General features: G+C 29.8%; 1 protein-coding gene across 1 annotated transcript in view; it reads left to right on the forward strand.

The window, feature by feature from the left end:
• Nucleotides 1-503: 503 nt before the first annotated feature.
• The window catches only part of LOC108729070 (Kv channel-interacting protein 4), a 37,365-nt gene continuing 15,514 nt past the window's right edge, over nucleotides 504-22,354 (forward strand). The window contains exons 1-4 of the mRNA XM_018457994.1: nucleotides 504-813; nucleotides 1,659-1,979; nucleotides 11,734-11,922; nucleotides 17,462-17,535. Of these exons, the coding sequence (XP_018313496.1) occupies nucleotides 504-813; nucleotides 1,659-1,979; nucleotides 11,734-11,922; nucleotides 17,462-17,535 (894 nt within the window). The remainder of the gene's footprint in view (nucleotides 814-1,658; nucleotides 1,980-11,733; nucleotides 11,923-17,461; nucleotides 17,536-22,354) is intronic.

Genomic DNA, 22,354 nt, shown 5'->3' on the forward strand with positions numbered 1-22,354 from the left:
TTTTTCAGTAAAAAAAAGATCATGCATTAAAATTGTAGTGAGTAAAAGCATAGAAAGCTTCTTCCGTTCTAAATTGCGATTTTTGTAAATTGTCGACCATTTGCCGCAAATTTCGAGAGTGCAGGTGTATCTGACCGGAAAGTCCGCTTCTGGTAAAAGCAGACGGAAGCGCAGAAAAAGCAAGAAAATTCGCTGACACCGCACGTCCATATGTACAGCTTCTATTGAGAAATCGACTGCACCGGGAGTCACTAAAACGAACAAAAATTCTGTATAATATATTATTTTTTAAAAATGCTTATGTTGAAACAGCGTATATTTATATAAAATTATAACAAGTTATAACAATTCTATATCACGTAAAATTACAGCAGAAGTAAATTTACTCGTAAAAAAAAGAGAAACGTAACTGATGTGTGTAAAGAAGTAGAAGTTTTATTGATAAACGAAAAAAAAATGATACGCGAGCTAGGCCCTAGCTACTAGGGTGACGACCCTACGAAATGCCTTGCAGAATTTCCCGTGGAAGTCTGTGGCGACTCCGGCGGCGTAAACGAGCGGGACCTTCGTCGATAAGAAGGGACTCCGCGGAAAGAGGGCCACGCAAACGTACCTCTGGGTCCGTCGTGGTGTTGTCCGCCGGGGGTGGCGGTGGCAGTGGAGGCGGAGGAGGTAGCAGACGTCGTGATTTGGAACGTCGAACGGGTGGCGGTCGGGGTGTTCCCTGTCTTGCCACCATCAGCTCTTCTGTCGCAGGATCCGCGGGGGGTTGCGGCCCCGTGGTGGGGCTCCCCTCCTATAAAAAGCGCCAAGGTATTACGGCGTTTCATTATAACTGAAGAATAGAAATCGAATACTGCAAGTAAATGTGAAAAATAATATTTTACACATTGAAAAAAACAAAAATATTTTAAATTTTATGGTTTTATAAATATTATTTTCATTCGATACCATAAAACTTTAATATTTGATGTTAATTGAAGTTAAAATTATATATTAAAATTAAATTTAGCAGTATTATTATTATATTAAATCGGATAATAGTCTTTTTTTATATTTCATATAACATTATGTTTATTTCTTAAATGACATCTTTAATTTCCACTTTTTAATTAAATAAATTTTAATATTTTTAATTAAAAGATTACATTACCTCTATTAATATTTGTTTGAGTAATTTTTAAATTTGTTATTATAAATAATATTTTATATTTTAAATTTATCTTTGAAAATTAAAAATTCTCCAATGTCCTCGTTAATTATCTACACATGATATATAATATTCGTGTTATATTTTTAAAACAAACAGCACTCTTGAGAACGTCCATATATTACGTCGTAACACAATCTGCCTTCGTCATTTGATATGTCATGAACTTTTTGAACTCGAAAATTGTAACTCAAGAACAATTCCGTATTGTTAAAATAATTCAGATTTCCTTTATTTAAAATGGTCTTTAAATTGCAAGAAAGAACAATAACATTTTAAGAAATTTAAATTTCTTATAAACGTGTCATTTTGATGACTAAATGTAGCGAGTATCTATAAAAATGGAACATCCAATCAGCTTGATGCTGTTCGATTTCTTATTTATGTAAAAAGTATGGACTGCTAAGTCATAGTAGTCAAAATCTGATTACATCGTAAACTTTCGAAGGCAGTAGTACTGTCTGGAGTCGCGCAAGTCGTGGACGTGGCAGAGGTCGCGGGGGCGGCGCGAACCTCTTTGGTTCCGGCGTCGCCCCCGCGAATTACGCACCAGGACTGCAGGGCGTTGCGCCTGGGCTGCGGGAGGTCGTGAACATCCTCGGCAAGAGGAATCAAGCTGGCACCCTATCGGGCGTAGGCCCGCCGCCGGGAACGCTGGATAACGACAGCGGTGAGGAGGGGACTTCCACCAAGAGACCACCAAGGCCTCTCTACAGGAGGTTAATCAACTACGTGAGGCAAGCCTGGACCGGCGTCAAGTTCGCCCTAGGTATATTTATCCCAGATTTATTAATGTATAATAGAGAAAATCGTTGTTATACTTCATACAAGAAACGAATTTTTTGTTGAATATTTATTAACTAAAAATCACTGATATAAATAGATACATATATCAATGCTGAAAATTTTTGCACTCTTGAATAAGATGTTATTCAAGAATGGCAGATTTTCACTCTTTTAGAATGAGATTTCTCTCCTTTGGAGAGAAATCTCATTCCCTTTTTGGAAAGAATCTCGCTTCAAAAGAGTGAAATCTCAAAAAAAAGAGTGAAAATCTGCTACTCTTATTCAAGAGTACAAATGTTTTCGTTCTTTTTCAATAGTAATATTTTCACTCTTTTAGAGTGAGATTTCACTTCAAGAAATTTAGAGAGATAGATACTTAATATATTTCGTATTACTCATATCTTCTTTTTCGAATGAAATTAAAATGATATACTCTTCAATATGATAGCTATGAGATTAATTTAAAAAATGTTTGATAGGTGCATTAAACCATTCGTTCAATTACATTTTATATTTTAAGTGTACAAAGGTCGTAATATTACGTATAAAATTATTAATATAAACGGATATACCCGGCAGCGATAAAATGAGACAATTCTATATGCGCATATGTAAAAATGTTATAAAAGAAGTGACTTTTCTTTTTTCGGATGAATCAAGAATCAAAAATCATAGGGGAGAGAGAATAACATTTTACGTTTTATAAACGTAGAGTATATTCGATGAACCGATGTCAGTATATCTTATATGCTGTTTTCTATTGGACAGCCAGTAAAAGAGCGACTCACATACTTGTTCGTGAAACGTGAAAGCCTCCAGGGTTTTCCTGACACTTTAACCAACACTGCACGCTATTCACGTGTTTTACTGGTCCATCTATATTGCATGATACCTGTACCTACGTAGTTTGCTTACTTCTCATTAAATTACATTTTTTTTATCAATCTTACTCAGATTTAATAAACTGGAGCAAAATTAACAATCTTATATTGATTAATTCATCAGTTTTCTATTAATGAAATGAAAAGTGATTTTTACATCATTCACACGTACATATTTTGAAATATATTTTTAAACTTCAATAATATTATTATAAAACATTTATACATATATATATATATATATACATATAATATACTCTATATAAAATTTAAATTTATATATATATATATAAGTTCTAAAAAATAGCGGTGTGAAATTTCACCACATCCATGTGGTTAAATAATTTGGTGTGAATTTTAACACCAAGATACGGTGAATCTTGATGTTAAAATTCACACCAATATAATTATACACATGATAAACGCAATGCCAAATTTTAATGCGGCATTGTTTGTTTTCGCACCGTGCAGTGTGACTGCGTCACACGTAACTTCAAAGGACCAATTGCTACAGCGTTTGAGGTTACATTAGTTCGTGTCTTTTGTCTGACGTTTGCGCCAAATCGTCCAGACATCTTTAACGTCGAGAGAATACGGAAAACACTAGAAAAGTGTGTGAATTTTCGTCATCCTTGGCATTTTCGTATCAAGTTAACAACGGTATTCTTGATAATCAGTGTGTTCGTAGTGCAGTGTCGAAAAAGCGTTTGACATAATCGATTGTAATAATGCTTATTAAGGTTAAATACTTTAACGTGAAAAAATTTGTTTTCTGTGTGAAAATCAACACCGTTTTCTGTGTGGAAATTCACATCGCAACAATGCGAATTGTTCACACCGAACAAACGATGTTGATTTTACACCAACATGGTGAGAATTATATAGACATCCATATTGGTGTCAAATTCCACACCATCGGTATTAAAATGACACCGACATTTTCTAAAGTGTATATAAATGTAAATTTTATATGAAATAATCAGTTTTTCCGATTAAATCGGAATAATATATCTTTAACATAATGATTGGTAATTCTAAGAATACATTTTAAAAAATTTTAGGCAACACGTTTAAAAATATGGCGCATAATTATTTATTATGCGCATAAAATAGTGAAAATTGTATATAAATGATTAACTGTTGTATGTTGAAGTTATATAATTTAGACTTTGGAGGATATGTAGGAGCTCTTTCACACAATGTCTTCAATTTTTATATATCTATTTTGTATAGTATTCATTTGAACATATCAAAAATGGCTCATAGCTTGAGGCGACGTATTATATTCAAGGATACTGTTAAATGAAAAATATTGCTAACTGAATTGAAATTTCTCAAATTTATCGAATATTTATATTTATATTATTATACATGGCAAGTAGCTTCACAGTCAACTTATGACTTCTGCTATTGTTTCACATATCACGTAATCGCCAAAGGCGTACTTTCATCACGCAATACTCTGGAGACTGACGGAATATCCGCGCAACGTATCCTGGGGATTCGAGGTTGCCAACTTCATGAAAATTCATACAGTCCAGATGCGGTTTCATCCGCAAATTACATTTTCACAAACACAAATTTATGAGGGAAATATCTGGAACCAACGTCGTCATCCATGTGACGTATCAATGCGAAGGACAGCGAAATACCGTTGGCAAATGCTTACCTTGCATTTGTTATCTGTCGATTGCTCTGAACCATATCTTTATTGAAACGACGCATTTATCAGATCAGTATTGTAGAAACGGGCTCAGTATATGTATTACACATATTTGAATTTTAGTTAATTGATTAACCTGATAATTTTTAATTAATTTTTTTTACATTGTGCATAGTACATTGATATAATGTTCAATATAATATGCATGAAATTAATATATTTTTTTACTCTTATCTCTATTAAAATATATTTTTTTAAATGAAAATTTAAAAAGGACTTAGATTTTGAAGAACATTATAAAAATTAAGATGTAAGAAATTATTTGTATTTATTTTATATTTTCATAATTTAGATCAATAATAGTTGAACGCAAAAACAATTCTTGCATTTATGCAGAAAATATATATATATAAAAGTTATATATTTTCACGCAATAAATGCAAGCACCATATTAAACAAATTATATTCAACTGAAGCTTATAATATACATTAATGTCCTGTGCACGTAAATCGTATTAATAATTATTATATTTGTACACATTTATATACCTATTATGACAACAGTTAAATAAATAAATTACTGATGTAGTGTACGTATGATGTAGTTACAAAGCTGTATTACCAAAATACATTATCGAAATCGTAAAAAACTGTTGCCCAAAACCATCATAGTTTCTCTATCTGGGAAAAAAATGTTATACATATGGACATATTTTGTATACAATTATACACGGAGAAATTTTATATTAAGTTTTAATAAAATTTTAAATTACATTTTACTTATATGTCTTGTATTTTTGGATGGACCCTCACAACAATGTTCCGATAACATAACTTTTACTATAGTAATACTAATTTTATCACATAAATGAAGTAATTTTTGTTAAACCAGTGCTTAAGCCATGAAAAGAATTAATTTTTACTATGGTACGCAAACAAATTTGCTAGGTATATATTTTTTATTATCTTTACAATATTAATTTTTATTCGACAAGTTTTGATTTTGTAATAAAAAATTTTTACTATAAAAAAGTGTAAAAATTACGTTATATTATTTTTAAAAAATGTATAATATAACATTTAAACTTATAATTACATGATGATTCGCAGCTTTTACCACATTAATTTTAAATATAAAATTTTCTCCGTGTATATAATTGTATATAAAATATGTCAATATTTTATATCTAATTGTATATAATTTTATATAATTTTATATAATTATATATAATTTATATATGAAACATTTTTTCCCAGGTTTTCTTATAATATCTTATAGATAATCTTATATTATTTTATTAGTTTATTAGTCTTGAAAAAATGGTATAGAGAATCAATATCTTTCATTTATTTTAATATTTTAATTCATATATTTAAGCATGTGATTCCAATATGCTAATACTGTATTTATATTTTAGATCATACAACTATATTCAATCAAATATTAAACGATGTACGGTTTATATTACACTCAACCATGTATGTATTAATTGAAGTTTTGTTTGATCGCGGTTGCATTTGAATGAGGTAAAATAAAATATATTGCAGCGAAAACGGCGAAACGATAGAATGGTTCTGCAATATAAAATGATCATAGTCACGTACATTGTTAGCTGAGCACTGTGAGCATTCTCAATAAGCACTGAATTCATTGCTTGGAAAAAAATTTTAGCATATGAACATAGTTAATTAATCATAAAGAAAGCTATTCATATCTTTAAAATCATTCAATGGAATTTGAAATGAAAAATATCTTGAATAAAAAATAATATTAATAATAAAAAATTAATAAAAATAAAATTTTGTTATATAAATTTTATGCATATATAAACATTTTGTTAAGATAAAATTAAAATGTTACGGTCTTTTTATATTTATGAAAGATGTTATAATAAGAAAACTACGTTGTTTCTAAATTAATTATTTTTGCAAATATTTTTATTTACGAAATATAACATGTACTTACCAATATTTTACTTGCTCATATTTCTTACGGAGAAAATTTTTTGCAGTTTTAAATAAGGTAAATGTCCCAGTAGCCGGACATTTAAGCGTTAGGTTCTGATAAATAATACAATTTATAATATCAAAAAGATTTTTAATATAAATATTTGTATTCATTTGAAAACTCAAGACTCCCTTAGGCCCAATTCCACAATTCATGGTTAACTCTTAACCGAGGTTCAACTTATTCATCATTGTCTCTTATACTAATTTTAAAATTGGAAAGAGATAAGAAACAAGTTGAACCTGGGTTAAGAGTTAACCGTGAGTTGTGAAACTGGGCCTTAAACAAGGAAAAATTATTTGAACTTATAACAATTATAACTTATAACAATTATTAATTAAAATATTTAAATAAATAATAGAATGCGTCAATGTACCAGTGGCCGGACAAGCCGGTATACTGTAATAAAAAAAGCATTTGAGATTAATAATAATAAATTTTGTGTAAGTGTCCGGACATAGGTACATGTCCAAACACTGAGACGTTAACTTACGTACATTTATTTTCATTTATGTTATGTTTTATATGAAAAAATAAAGATTATATTTAAAATTATATATCAAATAATGTATTGCAGAATATAATTCATTTTTATAGTAAAAATGATAATAATTTATTAAAATTAAAAACAGAAATGACATATAAAGTAATAAATTTTCCATTTATCAAAATTTTTATTTATTATAAACACACATTAATAACAAAACGTCCATGAAAATTCAATAAAATTTCTGCTTAACAATAATTACATTTCGATATGACCAATTGAAAAAAGGCAAGGCTATATGAGATGATGCGCAAGGCGCATGAAATTAATCTGATTATGTGAAATCACATTTCGCTCATCCCGAAAAACCTGAATGTTGGAACGATTTACGATTATTCATTTTTTACAAATTCTAATGTGTAAGAATAAAACAGCAGGATTAAAATGTTTCTTTAAATCCAAGATGTTTTGTTATCTGTTTTAAGAAACATAATTGAATAATAGGTATTCTCATAATTTATTGGCTTATTTCTATTTTATTTATTTCGCGCATTATTTATATCTTTAAACCATTCACCAGAATCACATAATTTATAAAGGAAACGCATATCGACCTATCGGCATCTCTAGAATCATTTACAAACATCTGAATATCATCCATTTGCTAGCGTAATAGATTCCTGCGGGATTATTGTCGATGAACACATTGACGGAAACTCCAATAGTTCAGCCTTTCATCAAGAATCGGAGACCGATGTGCATCCTGCCTATCCAACGGCAACGGATGCATTCCGCGAGGAATGCCTTTCATCCTTCGCACAGATCCAATATCTCGAAAAGAGGAACCATCGAAGTCCACAATTCGGTCTCCATCTCTTCTAGACCATCATCCGGAATGAGACATAGGGTCGAACGGATGTTGCCTCGCCGTTGACCCTATTTACGCTCGGTCAAACGGCCTTTTGCTTAAAGAGCATATGACACGAAAAAGCAGAAGAGTACAGAAACAACCTCGTCTAGATTAAATTTGAAGTCTTTTTCTTTCTGTGATGTTTTTGGAGAAAATAGTAGAGAAATAATATCTAGAATTCTCTGGAACCATGTTGTTGAATGCGCGCGATGAAGAGAAAGATTTCTTTATATTAAATTAAAAATTGTTATTATTTCATACCATGTTGTATGGTCCTTATTGTGTTAAATATTTATGAGTTATAATATAATAAATTGTAGTGTAACTACTACATAATGATTCAAGTTATAAATTTTTCCGATATTGAGAAAATACTTGTTTTTAAAAACATACCCAACGATTCAGTGGAAATTTGCAAAATTCTCTTCAATGATGCAAATGTATTCTTCTTAACTGATTCCATGCTGTCATAAATTCTCAACGAAATTACTGAAGTTGTATAATACAAATACATACCAGATGTTCTCTTTCCGAGCATTTGTTATCGTTCCCCTCGCGAGAGAATTTCGCACCAATTTTCAATGTGTCTCGTTTTTGCCCTTTATTTCATGCGTCACATTTGTCTGTAGATCGAATCTGAGAAATCCAGTGCTGTCGGAACAAGACGATTCGATTTAAATTCCAACACTGGATTACTTTCCCACCTTCCAACTTCTGTAACCTCTCTTGTGGGAAACATAACGTAAGCTTCCATGTGTGGGAGCAGTACAAAAATCTCTCTTTCCACCCTGATCTTCTATGCTGTATGAGAGTAGGGTATCGTATGCACGATATGTTTCGATTTCCACTGTGCACTTTTGTGCGCGGCAGTATTTCACTGCGTGGAAGGGATTTATTGTCAAATCACTTCATTCAGGTCGCTTATATCGGAGGATGAAATAACGAAAATTTGTTTTCTGTTTAAAAATACAATACAAAATATTTTTATCGTATCAGTCTAACAATGCTATTTTAACGACATTACAAAAAGACTATTATATTCTGTTTATTCAATTTCTAAATTCTATTTGAATGTACATTTTAACAATTAATTGCTTATTGAAAAATTGCTTTATTTAAACAATAGAATATTTTTTAGTTTCTCTTTCTTTTAACTTAAATAGTTAATATTTTTTTAAAAATTGACACGAGAAGATTGAATTGCTAATTCAATACATTTTTTTTGTTTTGAGAAGGCAATGCATGTAATGCAAAATATTTTTATTACATAAGTCTAACAATTCCAATAAAATTTTTTCTAAGAACATATATAAACATATATAAAAATATATAATTGTATACAAAATTTGATTATACATATACTTTTGTAGAATTATTGTTACAAAAAAATAACGATAGTAAAATGAGAAAACATAAGATAATTAAAAGGATTGTTTCTGTATTGTTTCTTTTACAAAAAATACAGTTCGTAAACATAATTATATATTTTCGTATATAATTATATTTTTTTATATATGTTTGTACCTATATGTTTTCTTATATGACAAATTTTTACTTGGGAATGTTCTTTTAACACTTAATTTTTAAAGCCTTGCTGAAATTGATACACTATATTGATTTTTATGATCCTTTATAATATTGCAAATTTATAATGATACTTGTATTTCTTATAAATTAAATGAATTATACATTGTACGAGCAACGTCTTTTTGTATTATAAAATTTTTTCTTGTAAATGTGATCCTAGAATTTAAATTATTTTAGAAGAAATGAATGTACATATATGCTATTTCATTCTCCTGCAGAGCATACATTCATTGTCCTCATTTTATCAAAGAATTCATATATTTTTCCCTAGATACCTCGGCAGATAAGCATAAAAATTTTTTATTTGGACTTTTTTGTGGTAAAATAAAAATGAAATGCACGAATTTTACATTCTAATATTAACGCAATTCTTTAGTGACAGCAATATCTGTGAAATATAGTTTGCAAATCCGTCATATACTGCTTCGATTGCCAGGTTGACAAGCGATTCGAAAATTCACCTCATCTTTGATCTCACAACGTCACGACGTTGAATAAAATCTCATAAATATTACATGAACCATACATGAGATATAGAACGGATGGCTTTCAAACTACAAGGAAGAGCAATTTTTACAAAATCTCTTCGGCACATCATGGCTGCTCGTATCTCGCTCCAGTACCGGTCTCATAAACGCTGTGCTTTACTGCACCGAAGGTCATTCTACATTCAGGTTTCTTAAAAGTTCGACGGTCTTTTTCAGGAATAAAAAGGACTGTCCCATGGGAAATAAGGCATAGCAATGCACCACCGCCATTCACATATTCTATGGAATTTTATAGATTGCAGTACATTCGCGATCTATACATTTCGTTATCCTCGTAGACATCAATTCAAATAATGTATACAAAAAATCGGTGTGATTATTTAACAGTTAATAGCCAAAATTCCAATACAAAATATTATGAAATTTACGAATTTACCTTTAGATAACAAGCTATTATTTTAAATACTTTGTTCTGAAATTTAATCATAAATAAAGTTAAAATAAATACTGTTAAACTTTAATAGACACCAAAATCAGATACAGCTTCTGCACGCACAGTGTACTCGATGCATTTTTGAAATTATGAATTATTTTCGTAAGTGTAAATTATAATTTCGAAATTTATTTTACATTAAATGTATATTTTTTAAATTTGAAATAAATAATGAACAATAAGATATTAGAATCTTTTACGGAGAATCAATTACGGGATGCAAAATTTTCGTGTGATATAACGCTGCGGACGATTGCAATATCACACGTGAGTTTGAATCTTGCAATTCAATCTCAGGTTTCTATTCGCAACTGCAATGTGTCGTCGAATCCGGGCTTCATATACCCACATCGATTGATGTACCGCACATTGAAAAAAAAGAACCGAAATAATAGCAGGAAAGTGATGTCAAGTTTTATCGGATTTTGGTGTAGCAATATCGTATGAAAAAGATAGGTATGTCGATTCAGGATTATTTCACAAGCTTTACATACTCAATTCTCATATTGACAGCAATAGATTATAAATATTTATAGTTTATTTTACATGTATTATGAAACTGTATATTTATTTTTATTTTTTATATCTATGTATGTATTTGTGACATACACTGAAAAAAATGCATGTAATTTTACATGGAAATTACATGTATACGATTGGAAAATTATCTAAATTACATAAATATGCTTGGAAATTTACTGGAAATTGTAAATTTCCAATTATATTTAGACAATTTTCTAGTCACGAACATGTAATTTCCATGTAAAATTACATGCATTTTTTTCAGTGTAGGCACGCACGCACAATACACACACACACACATTTAGTGCTACTTAAAAATCTTTAAAAAAAACTCTTTCCTCTAATGTGATTAATATTAGTTAAGAATAAATGAAAAGGTTAATTTTTACTATATCATTTTAATAATTTAAAAGATTAAAGAAAAATGTTATTGTTCGAAAGTATTTATATAAATGTTTTAAAACAGCATAGATTTTTCGTATTTGATAGCTTCTTCGTTCATTTTATAAATATCACACTAATAGCTACTCGTATCTGCTGCCAAGATCTCGGTAAAACGTAGCATTCCGTCTTAAGCTTTCAGCAAAGTTCTTTAATCTTGTTAAAGCTTTCTATCGGTCCAACGAATTCGCGATACATGAACGGAATTTGCCGATTTCTGTTCCATGATTAACACAGATTCTGCTTTTATTTCGCAGACTCGGAATACGAGGAAGAGCAAACACCGAGATACAGGCCAGACTCCTTAGCGAGTCTTTGTCGAGCGACCAGATTCACAGAGGCTGAACTGAAGAGGATATATCGCGGCTTCAAGGCTGAATGTCCTACGGGAGTCGTCAGGGAAGATACTTTCAAGTGCATCTATTCGCAATTTTTTCCCCAAGGAGGTGAGATCAGATTTTAAAAGTAATAATTTTTTTATTGTAGCAATTATTACATATTACAGAAAATGATAAGTCTTTTTTAATAATAATATAATAATTGAATATTAATATAAAATTTTTTAACTATTAAATACTATTTTTTATTGTTCTAGTTTTTAATAAATAAGAGAGATTATTTAGCTAGCTACTACATACATTTCACCGTTTAAAACTCTAATGGAAAAGAAAGTAATAGTATCATATTTTTACGTGGTATGCGAGTTTCTTTCGAGCCAGCTGAATGGAATTTTTCTCTTACAAAAAATGCGGCTATATATTGTGTCACGAAACAGATGCCATATGAGGATGACATTTTATGATGTATCTCAGTATTTTAACTAAATACGCGTATATTTCTGATTATTGTAGAAAGTCATATTTTGAGAACATCAAATAATCTACAAAAAATAATATATAACACTTATTACTTACATTTGTGGTTATACTCTGACACATTATTCTTTCCAAATACGTGTGTCTTTAACAAATACAAAGATTTTTCTCTAATGCGAAAGAATTTCTCGGAAACCAAAGAGATGTTTATCTTACCAAAAGAACGACGATAAATATAGCGTTCGGTTTATTTATTCGCCGCGCATTTATTCGCATTTAAATTTCCTCGGTGCGACGGCAGCATTGGGGATGCGTCGAAAAGCATCAGAAAGAGAACAATCCAACAACTAGGATAACTGCGACCCTTCACTGAACGCGGTTGCAGTAGCCATGGCAACGAACTCCCCAGATCAAAGTGGCACTGCGTTTCAAATGTTCGCTTTTATCCATCCGCGTGAGAGATACGGTTATCCATGACTACGCGCGTTCCGCGCATTAATACGATGAAATTCGCATTTTCGGAAGCTATACCTGTCGCATCGCATTTTAACTAAAATCGATTAACTTCATTATGATATGAAAACATTAAATATGACAACTACTAAATATTTGTTATAGATTCTTTCACGATTAGCAAATTGTTTGTTTAATTAATTAAAACCCATACAGCACAGAATTTGCAGCAATATCGCTGCAAAATATGTGCAATATTGCTGTAACATGCAATGTTGCAGCAGTGTTGCTGCAACTTTTGTACAACTTTGTGCTGTAGGGGAATAATTTGTTGTTATACGGCAATTTGATTTAGTCCGATATTCTTCAATTTTTTTTATTTTATTAAAAATTAAAATGATTTCGAAAACTAATTTATAATGTCAATATGAAACGAAACCCTAAACTTTTCAGAGCAATTGTAAAAGGAACAAAAAAATTGCTCCACAATAGCGTAAGATGTTTAAAGCTCCCTACCGTCAACAAAAAGCCGAATTTCATACCCGCAGGCATAACATCGATTGATATCATGATTTGTTTGCCGCCTGACGTAACAGGAGGGTCGATCGTAAATTTACGAGCGATCAAGCTCAAAATCCTTGAAAAAAGATCTCCGAATAGACGACAGTTCAGGTATCCGTCTATCTTCAACGCCTACTATTTTACAATTTATGGTTCCCTTTACCGGAAAGCATTGTACCGACAAGAGAGATAAATACGATACTACCCAAAACTTTTATGGAAGAATATCAACAATATTTCTTAGAAAATATGTTATTTACAAATTTTCTCTGTACTCATAAAATTTTTCTTTTAAAAAAAGAAGAACAAAGTATACAACTAAAACACTTTTCACTTCTTTTAAATTGGAGAAGGAACATGTCGCCGATTTATTTATTGCGCTTTGTTAATTAAATATAAATCGAGCAGTTGGGCAAGCAAGGACAATACAGAACAGCAGCATGGTCATTAAATTAAAGGTTTCAATTAGCCCCCTATTTGTAATGCTGCTTTAAATAGTTTGCCCACCGAAACTTTTGTAAGCTATGTGTTTTTATTTTAAAGAAGAAAAATCGAAATAGTTCTAAACTGTGAGTTTTATTGCACATACAAAATATATAATAAATATTATCTATCGTGTCTTTAAAATTATAAAAATTATAGTCTCTTCTCTCTTTATCTCTCGTGTATTTATAATGTGCTTTTTATAAGAGAAATCTCCAAAAGGAATTATTTTAAGAAGTAGTCATAAAAGTTATCGAAATAAATGGTCGAGGGGACTTTTCTTAGCGCCCAGTCTTTTATCAGAAGTAGACATGTTTATACTTATCTAAAACCCTTCCGGCAAAACCCAAGAGGGTAGTCGAAACTTGCGCGTGCAGTTCAACGCGTAAAATTTATACCTCTGATATCGAATACGGGGTCGGCGCAATAAAGGAACATTACGGAGATCTGCCTCGACAGTCAAAAGTCGAATAAGTGAATTATGGCATCGCGATAAATCTTACTCCACCGAGATAACGATTCACGATTCGTATTCGTTAGTTCAAACAGAAGCAGAGCAATTCGCTTGCTTCCTGTGCTTGCTCGATGTATTTTCAAAATAATACATCTCTTACTTACGTCTTGAGATTTGCGTACCTATATGTATACATGTTCTACAATATAGAAGACATACATATATGTATATGTATGTATGTATGTATGAAGAAATAGCTAAAATATATCTGAAAATAAATTTAATACCATATGAGAATTTATTCTATCTCTTTCTAAAACATTATGTGCATATGTAGGAATTAACAATATTATAATAAAACATAATTTGTATAATAGTAACATTTGTGTAAGAATGATTAGGGACAACATACTTTAAATCGCGAAAATATAATCGTATAAAAATTTAGAAATTAGTATAGTCTTATTGTATTTGATATCTTGTATTTTTTTCTTGTATGAAGAATATTCTCTTAACGATCAGAGATAACTTCAAACATATTATGTATTGTCTTAAATAGCTCTTTATTTTTGTTCAACTATATACATATGTGTATGTGTGTGTATATGTATGTGTGCATACACACGATCGACCATAACTTTATACGTTATGCATGCAGGATTTGTACGTATATATGACTCAAGGTGTGAAATACGTGACCCTTCACCCGGAGATTGCAACTTCGCAATTCTCCGAGGACGTTCCGATAGTAGTTGTGTTCGCAAAGTACGGCTTATCTTCCTTAACATTGACGTGCAATAGAATTATCTTAATTATACATTTGTATTAAAAAATAAATATTTTTGTATCATGCAAATAAAATTTATTGAAAGTGAGAATATTTAAAAATTTATGTAAGCATTAAAGGAAATACATGAACTTTGTAAAAAAGAATACGCAATAATTATTACGGAGTACTCTCACTTGCCCGATATTTTTAAATATTCACACTTTAAATACTGAGAGTCAGAAGCATTCTAACATTAAAATTTATTTAATTCCAATTAAATTAAATAATTCAATTTATATTGAAGTATAATTTTCTCTTAGTAGTAGAAGTATAATTAATCTCTTTTATATAAAAAAATTAAAGATTAACTTTTAAGGAGATATAAATACAATTTGTTTTAAGTATTTTGTATTAATTATATTGTATAAAAAACCAAATAAAAAATAGAAATTTTTACACGGAAAGAACGGTTTGTTAATGTATTTAAAAATTTAGATACAGGTCTGAAAATACTTGAGTTTTCTACGTAATTATTTTGATGATTCAATAAAGTTATTTTTAGATCTGTATCTAGCGAAATTTTTAGATACTTCAGCAAAATTGTTCTTCCCGTGTATATAACTTAAATTTATTATGTTACAATATCTTTTGTACACACTAGTTAAAATATAAATATATACTAACTTATTTTTAATAAGAGTTATATTTTAATAAGAGTTATGAACCATGAGCTCTTTCAGGTGAAGAAAATTGATTTTCAAATTTCGCATTGCTCTACGAGTGAGAATGTTTTCCACGAGCACGTAGTTCGCAAACGTTCCCGAACTTAGACGAGTTAATGTACTTTATGTCCCGGTCTTTCGTGATAAGCTCCCGATGACGTAACTCAGTATGTCTGAAGGATAATGGGAACTGCTACAAATTTTCAAGTGAATCCTTTTGATGAGAACCTAGAAAATCTAGATCTCATTTAAATTCTTATTTAAATAGAAAATTAGAATTTGACATTTATCTCTCTGCCGCAATATTCTGAAATATTTCTCTTATTATAAGACACTTTTCAATTACTGGTATTTACATAGTAAGGGCCACAAAAATGTAAACAGTAAGACGTAAGCACCCGGGAAAAAATGTTATATGGACATATTTTATATATAATTATATATAATTATATTATATATGAAACAATTTTTCCCCGGACAGTAAGGAAATTAATGTTGGATTTGCTATTGCTTAAGTTATAACCTTACAGTCTTTACTGTGATTGGCCAATTCGTTTACTGCTTACGTTTTACTGCTTAAGTTTTTTGTATGCTATGACCTTTTAATACATACTATTAATATTATTTCAAATCCTTTCCTTCTAGTAGAATATTTATTAACTCAATAATTTTTGCTATCTAATAAAAATTTTGACATTCAATATAACACTTACACAATATGGCTTGATGTTTTTTTTAGAAACAGTGAACCATAAATTTTTAGTAGTATCATCTTTGTAACATCTTTGTAACATTTAACAAATACGGATTATTAAATCCATAATTAAAAATTACTTTCTTAGAAACAGCTGTATGCATGCTGTATTTAGAACAATGGCGGCAATACATTGCTGCTTTAAAAAATAGTATGTTTTGTCCAATCCCTTTGTAAAATCATTATATAATAAATCTTATCGGGAATAGCAAAAGGGATATTTGCAATTGACACAGTACGGATATATATGATGTGATCATTTCTGTGTATGTGACCTGTATAAATCATCGCTTTAGATTTGAAGTATTCATGTTATTTCAACTGGAAGTTATTAACACACATCGATGGATATTCAGTTTACGAGTCATCTATAGATTCGACGGACTTTGTAGAGTTTGTTTAAGTCCTTGCGTGTATATATATAATATATATATATGTATAGGCAGATTGAAATGCTTTTATATTAAAAGTACACTTCTGTTTCTTAACGAAATCAATATCGACAAGTACTCTGGTTTCAATAATGTCGAACCAATGCAGAAATTCAAGTATTGCTTATTTGATGCGAATTCCTCTTCACGAAATACAAATTCTTTATCTTGAATCAAATACTATTTGAATTGCTTCAATTTTTAATTAGAAAGTATTTTGCGTATGCCATAATTTATATGTGGCTTAAATCATGAAAAAACTCAGTTATTTCTAGCAATAATTATATACAAACAAATGTTAAAACTGATATGTTAGATAATGTATGGATACAATTACTATGATAATATGGGGGCTTCTCAAATATTATACCCCGAATCGTACTCATGTTAATTATTTTATTATTAATAGTATTATTAATAGAACGTAATGTTCCATTATTTTTAACTAATTGTTATTTCGACAACAATAAAAGTACATTTATAATAAATAATATAAAAATATATTTATACGTAAAGAAATAATTTAAATATTTGTTTTTACAGCCAATACAAGCCAGTACGCTCATTACGTTTTTAATACTTTGGACCAGGATCACAGTGGGCTTCTTAGTTTCGAGGTAAGTTTATGCATATATGAAATTTAATCATCTAATGAAATTTAATAAGACTATATTGCACATAATAACTATATATCTCATAGTTTTGCAACGCAAAGTGACAGTTGATCCTTTTTTCTTCATAATTGCCTCTTTCTTTGTTTCAGAAGAGATCGTTTTGCATATTACTTTCAAAGTTGTTAGCATGCATAAAATCACTATCAATCTCACACTCTATATTTAGCTCTTCAGGTCAATGTAATGCAGATTAATATTATAGTTCTCGAAGCAAGACATGTATCGCGTTATACATCTCGTAAAATGCACGCTATGAAAGTTGCAGAATAATCATATACAGTTCTATATTATTTACAGTTCTAAGTATTTATAACTTTTTTAAAGTTTACGTGAATAATTAAAAATATTTATTACATAAAACGTCTCTATTTTTTTTTTCATCCGAAAATCTTTTAATATCATTTCTTTTAACTTTTTGCTATTAATATTTATATATTTTTTGATATCTAAAAATAGAGAAATGCAAAGAAAAACGTTTTGTCTAATTCTCTACCTTACACTCGGAAATGTATTATCTATTGCATTTACAGAAATCACACACACACACACAGTTCAACTATACAATACTTAACCATATTTATCGTATATGTGATTAGCGATATAATTAGCCAAATATGTAATTAAATAAAAACGGAGAGAAAATAGTGATGTAATATAATGCCTGATTTTATACCATTGAATATTTAGTCAGGTTTAAATTATTGAATATTAGAATCATATAATGCACTGATTGATATTTTTAATTTTAAAAAGAATTTTGCATAAAATACGCAATAGATATTGCAACAATTTTATTACATTATTTAATTTCTTTATTTAACATTCTTTTATTAATGAAATTTCAATATTGCTCTGCTATTATAATTATCTATATATTCACAGATGTAATTAAAATCTAACGGGCGTTATATTCTAAATAAATATGCGTTATAGACTAAGTTAATTATACGTAATGATACGAGCATCCAACATCGTTTATTTAATTACATTTACCAAGTAACAGTTCAATCATTACCAATATTCGATTTCAAATGCTAAAATCAATTTAAGGATGAATACAATGAAAATTCGCTAAAGATATCAAAGTTTTCGAAAGTAATAAAGATAAGAGGGAAAGACAACAGAAAAAGAAAAAGGGTGAGAGAGAGAGAGAGAGAGAGAGAGAGAGAGAGAGAGAGTCGTAGAATAATTATTAGATAATGCAATTGTCTTCCGGACCACTGAAGTGGAATTGTGCTTTGTATAATTGAAACTGTGCCTCTACTTCCTTGGAAAATCATTAAATTCAATGTAACCCTTTCGTCTTTTTTTTACACGTGATAAGGTTCTCACGTTAACCTTTGATATTCAGCCGTGCTTAATTAAGTTAACCTAGCAGAATCTCTGTTGGCAGACGTGTTCCCTATTGAGCAGTATGCGACAAACTTTCAGTATAGTTTTCATTAGTGTTATACAGGGAGATCGTAACGACGAAAAGTTAGTGCGAATATATTTAAGGACTGCATGCAAGTTGTTATCACACGTGCTTTGATCTCGGACTAATTTTCACGTCGACACCAGGATTAATTACAGCAAATTATTTGCTCAAGAATATTATATGTATAAGAGATTCCATATGTTGATAATTTTTCTAGCAAATACATTGACGAAACATACAAAATGCACTTATTTTTTATATTGAAAACAAAAGAAATTTATCTTAAACGTTCTATATCACAAACGTATAATATATTTTGATATATAGATATATTATTCGCAATTGCGAAATAAGTTTTGTAAAAAAGAATAAAAATTAATTTTAAAATAATCTAATTTTCTTTGTAAACCAATGATAAACACAAAATCGCGTTTGATATAATCCAGAGATTTTTCTAATTCTAGAAATATATCAGTCTCCATATTTCCATATTATAACATACACATTTATCTTCTTCCATTTCCTGAATTTTTATTTGTAATATTACTGACATACAAAGGCTTCTGTCACGATTTAAATCGCATTATATGTTCGCGTTCTAAGATCTGCAAGCGCGCGAAAGAAAGATTACCATTCTTCTTTTCTCGAGATAATACTTTACTGGAGTGCACTCGCTCTCGACGTGTGGGCAACAGGACGTCTTCCATCTTCGAGGTTCCTTCTGCTCTCTCTTATTCTTTCTCTCTGTCCACTTATCACTCCCTTTGAATGACGACGAAATCCGGTGACCATAAGATTTAATCGTACTGAGATCGAAAAATGCACGTATATTTTTATCGCTCAAAATTGTAAAATATGTCATTGTAAAACGTAAGTATTTTTTTAATTTGGCAATTTTATTAAGGCGTTTAATAAGTACTAATCCTAGAATTGTTCAACTTAATATAATATAATATTTTTGAAAATGTTGAATTAATGAAATTCACGTGGAGCATAATGCACAAAATAAATTAAGCAACAATTACGAACAATATGAAAAAATATATATTATATATACGTTTCCTGCGAGCATAAATACATATTTCATGTTTGCAGTAATAAACAGTTGTTCGCTATTAAATTTCTTACTTTCATAATGAACAATTACACAACTGGAAATTTTGTAGTTTTTGCTAGTACCTATGTTTCAATCGTATGTTCGTGTATGACCCACATAACTAAAGTAAAGTTAAAATGATAAACTGCAGCGACGACGAAAATTGTCTGACTAACGTACAACGTAGTAAAAAGGAAGTATTGCGTTGTTGGTATTTGTGTGAAAAAAATGCGTATATATGTATACTGTGAGTAAATCTGCTTCAAGGGGAGTAAATAGAAGAACGGTCAGAGTGTCACTGGAACTTTTAATTAATTATGATATTTCTCACAAAGCTCTCTCTTTTTTCAATATAATTCATTCTGCGGCGAACTTCCCTCATTCTCCTTACTTTCTAACGTTGCAACATTCCCTGCGGATATAGCGATTTAATCAAGCGGCCTTCATAAAATCTTAAAAGCTAATTGCGATTCAATTTTGCGAATTTATTTACATATTTTATAAGATAAGCAATATTTACGTTAGTACGGTCAATTGTATAAGTGCGTATAAGTAATGTGCTTTATTCATCATAAGATATCATACATTAATAATGTCGTGTTATCATAACATATGATTTTATTGATGCAGCCATAACTTTACACAAAAATCGAGAATATTTTTTTAATATATACTAAATATCATAAAAATTTTTTAAGAAATAGACAATTTACATTTGACGCAAAATAGACAATTTGTATTTGACTTATCTACAATTCTATATAAATTGATAAATCGAACGAGAATATAAATGATTTAAAGAAATCTTTATTTGTTTAATTGAAAATTTTGTTAACTAATTTTATTTAAAGATAAAATTTTATTAAAAATTTATTTTGGAACTTTTTTATTACAAAAAAATCAACGCATAAAGCCGTATGTTACTTGATTTTTTAAAATAGATATCAAGCTCTTTTTTTATAATTAACTGAAAATATTGACTGAAAAAGCTAATTAGTTAATGAAAAGTTTTATTAAAGAGTACTTTAATCGATAGTGATTAAAAGTTGTGATACTTGCAGTTAAAATCATTTGCATGTTCTTTGATTATATGTGGATCTGTGCCAAGCAGTTGAAAAGCATTTTCGTGTGAAACGTCGAAATATCTGTCAAACACAATTCCATTTAAATTCATTAATATGAAAATTGAATGATGAGAATAAAATGGAACAGAATTCATTGATTATAGAGTTTATCACTTAAAGATACTGATTCTAAATAAAATAATAGATCTATTGTAAAAAATATCTTCATTCTATTCGAGAAAACTATGTCATATGAGAAATTTATGAAAAAATGTAATAGAGCTTTTATATACAGGGTAGGCCATTTTAATTAATACACGCGAATATCTCGAAAAAGAGAAATTTTTTCAAAAAAAGTTTCAGACAAAAGTTTTAAGGTTTCAAGGGGGAAAGAAGATAGTGACCTTGTTTGACCTTAAGAAGATATCCTTAAGGTCAGATCCATGTTAAATAAACTTTTTTAAACGGAACCCGCCATTTTTTATTGCGTATTCTTATAGCTTATTTCAAGAGCTTTCCAAAACACTATAATAAAGTATTTTTTCGTTAAGTACATTTTGAGTTATGAGGTTCGAAGGTTACAGTACTGCCGGCGTTTGCATTATCTAAGGTGTCCGACCGACGGCTAAAACCTCTTGAATGTTGTTCAGGATCACGATCTGGATAACATTTGTCAAAGATCAAGGCCATTGGAGCTTGTACCTCTTATTTTTATTTGTACATAAAAATGAATTTTTAGTACAAAAAGTAGTGTGACATGTACCTATGTTCGGACACTTACACAAAATTTATTATTATTAATCTCAAATGCTTTTTATTACAGTATTATAATTTAATTGCATTTAAAGATTACAATTAAATTATAATATTACGTTTTAAAAAGCGTATTTGAGACTAATTAACTTAAATAAATAAAGTGTTACGGAAATGGACATAGGTTATGTCCGGACATAGGTACATACATGCCCAGTCACTGGGATCGGACAGTACCTATGTCCGGGCAGTTACACTTTATTTATTTATATTAATATTGATCTCAAATGCTTTTTTTACCTTAAAGATCAATTTGAATTAGTTTTCTTTTGTTATTAAATATCTATTTATATTATTATTTTCCGTCAGCATATTAATTTTCCAATTGTAGTCGGACACTGGGACAATTACGTCTCAGTGTCCGACCGGCTT

Source organism: Mycetomoellerius zeteki, unplaced genomic scaffold, assembly GCF_001594055.1.
Source record: "Mycetomoellerius zeteki isolate Tzet28-1 unplaced genomic scaffold, Tzet1.0 scaffold70, whole genome shotgun sequence".
Taxonomy (NCBI): domain Eukaryota; kingdom Metazoa; phylum Arthropoda; class Insecta; order Hymenoptera; family Formicidae; genus Mycetomoellerius; species Mycetomoellerius zeteki.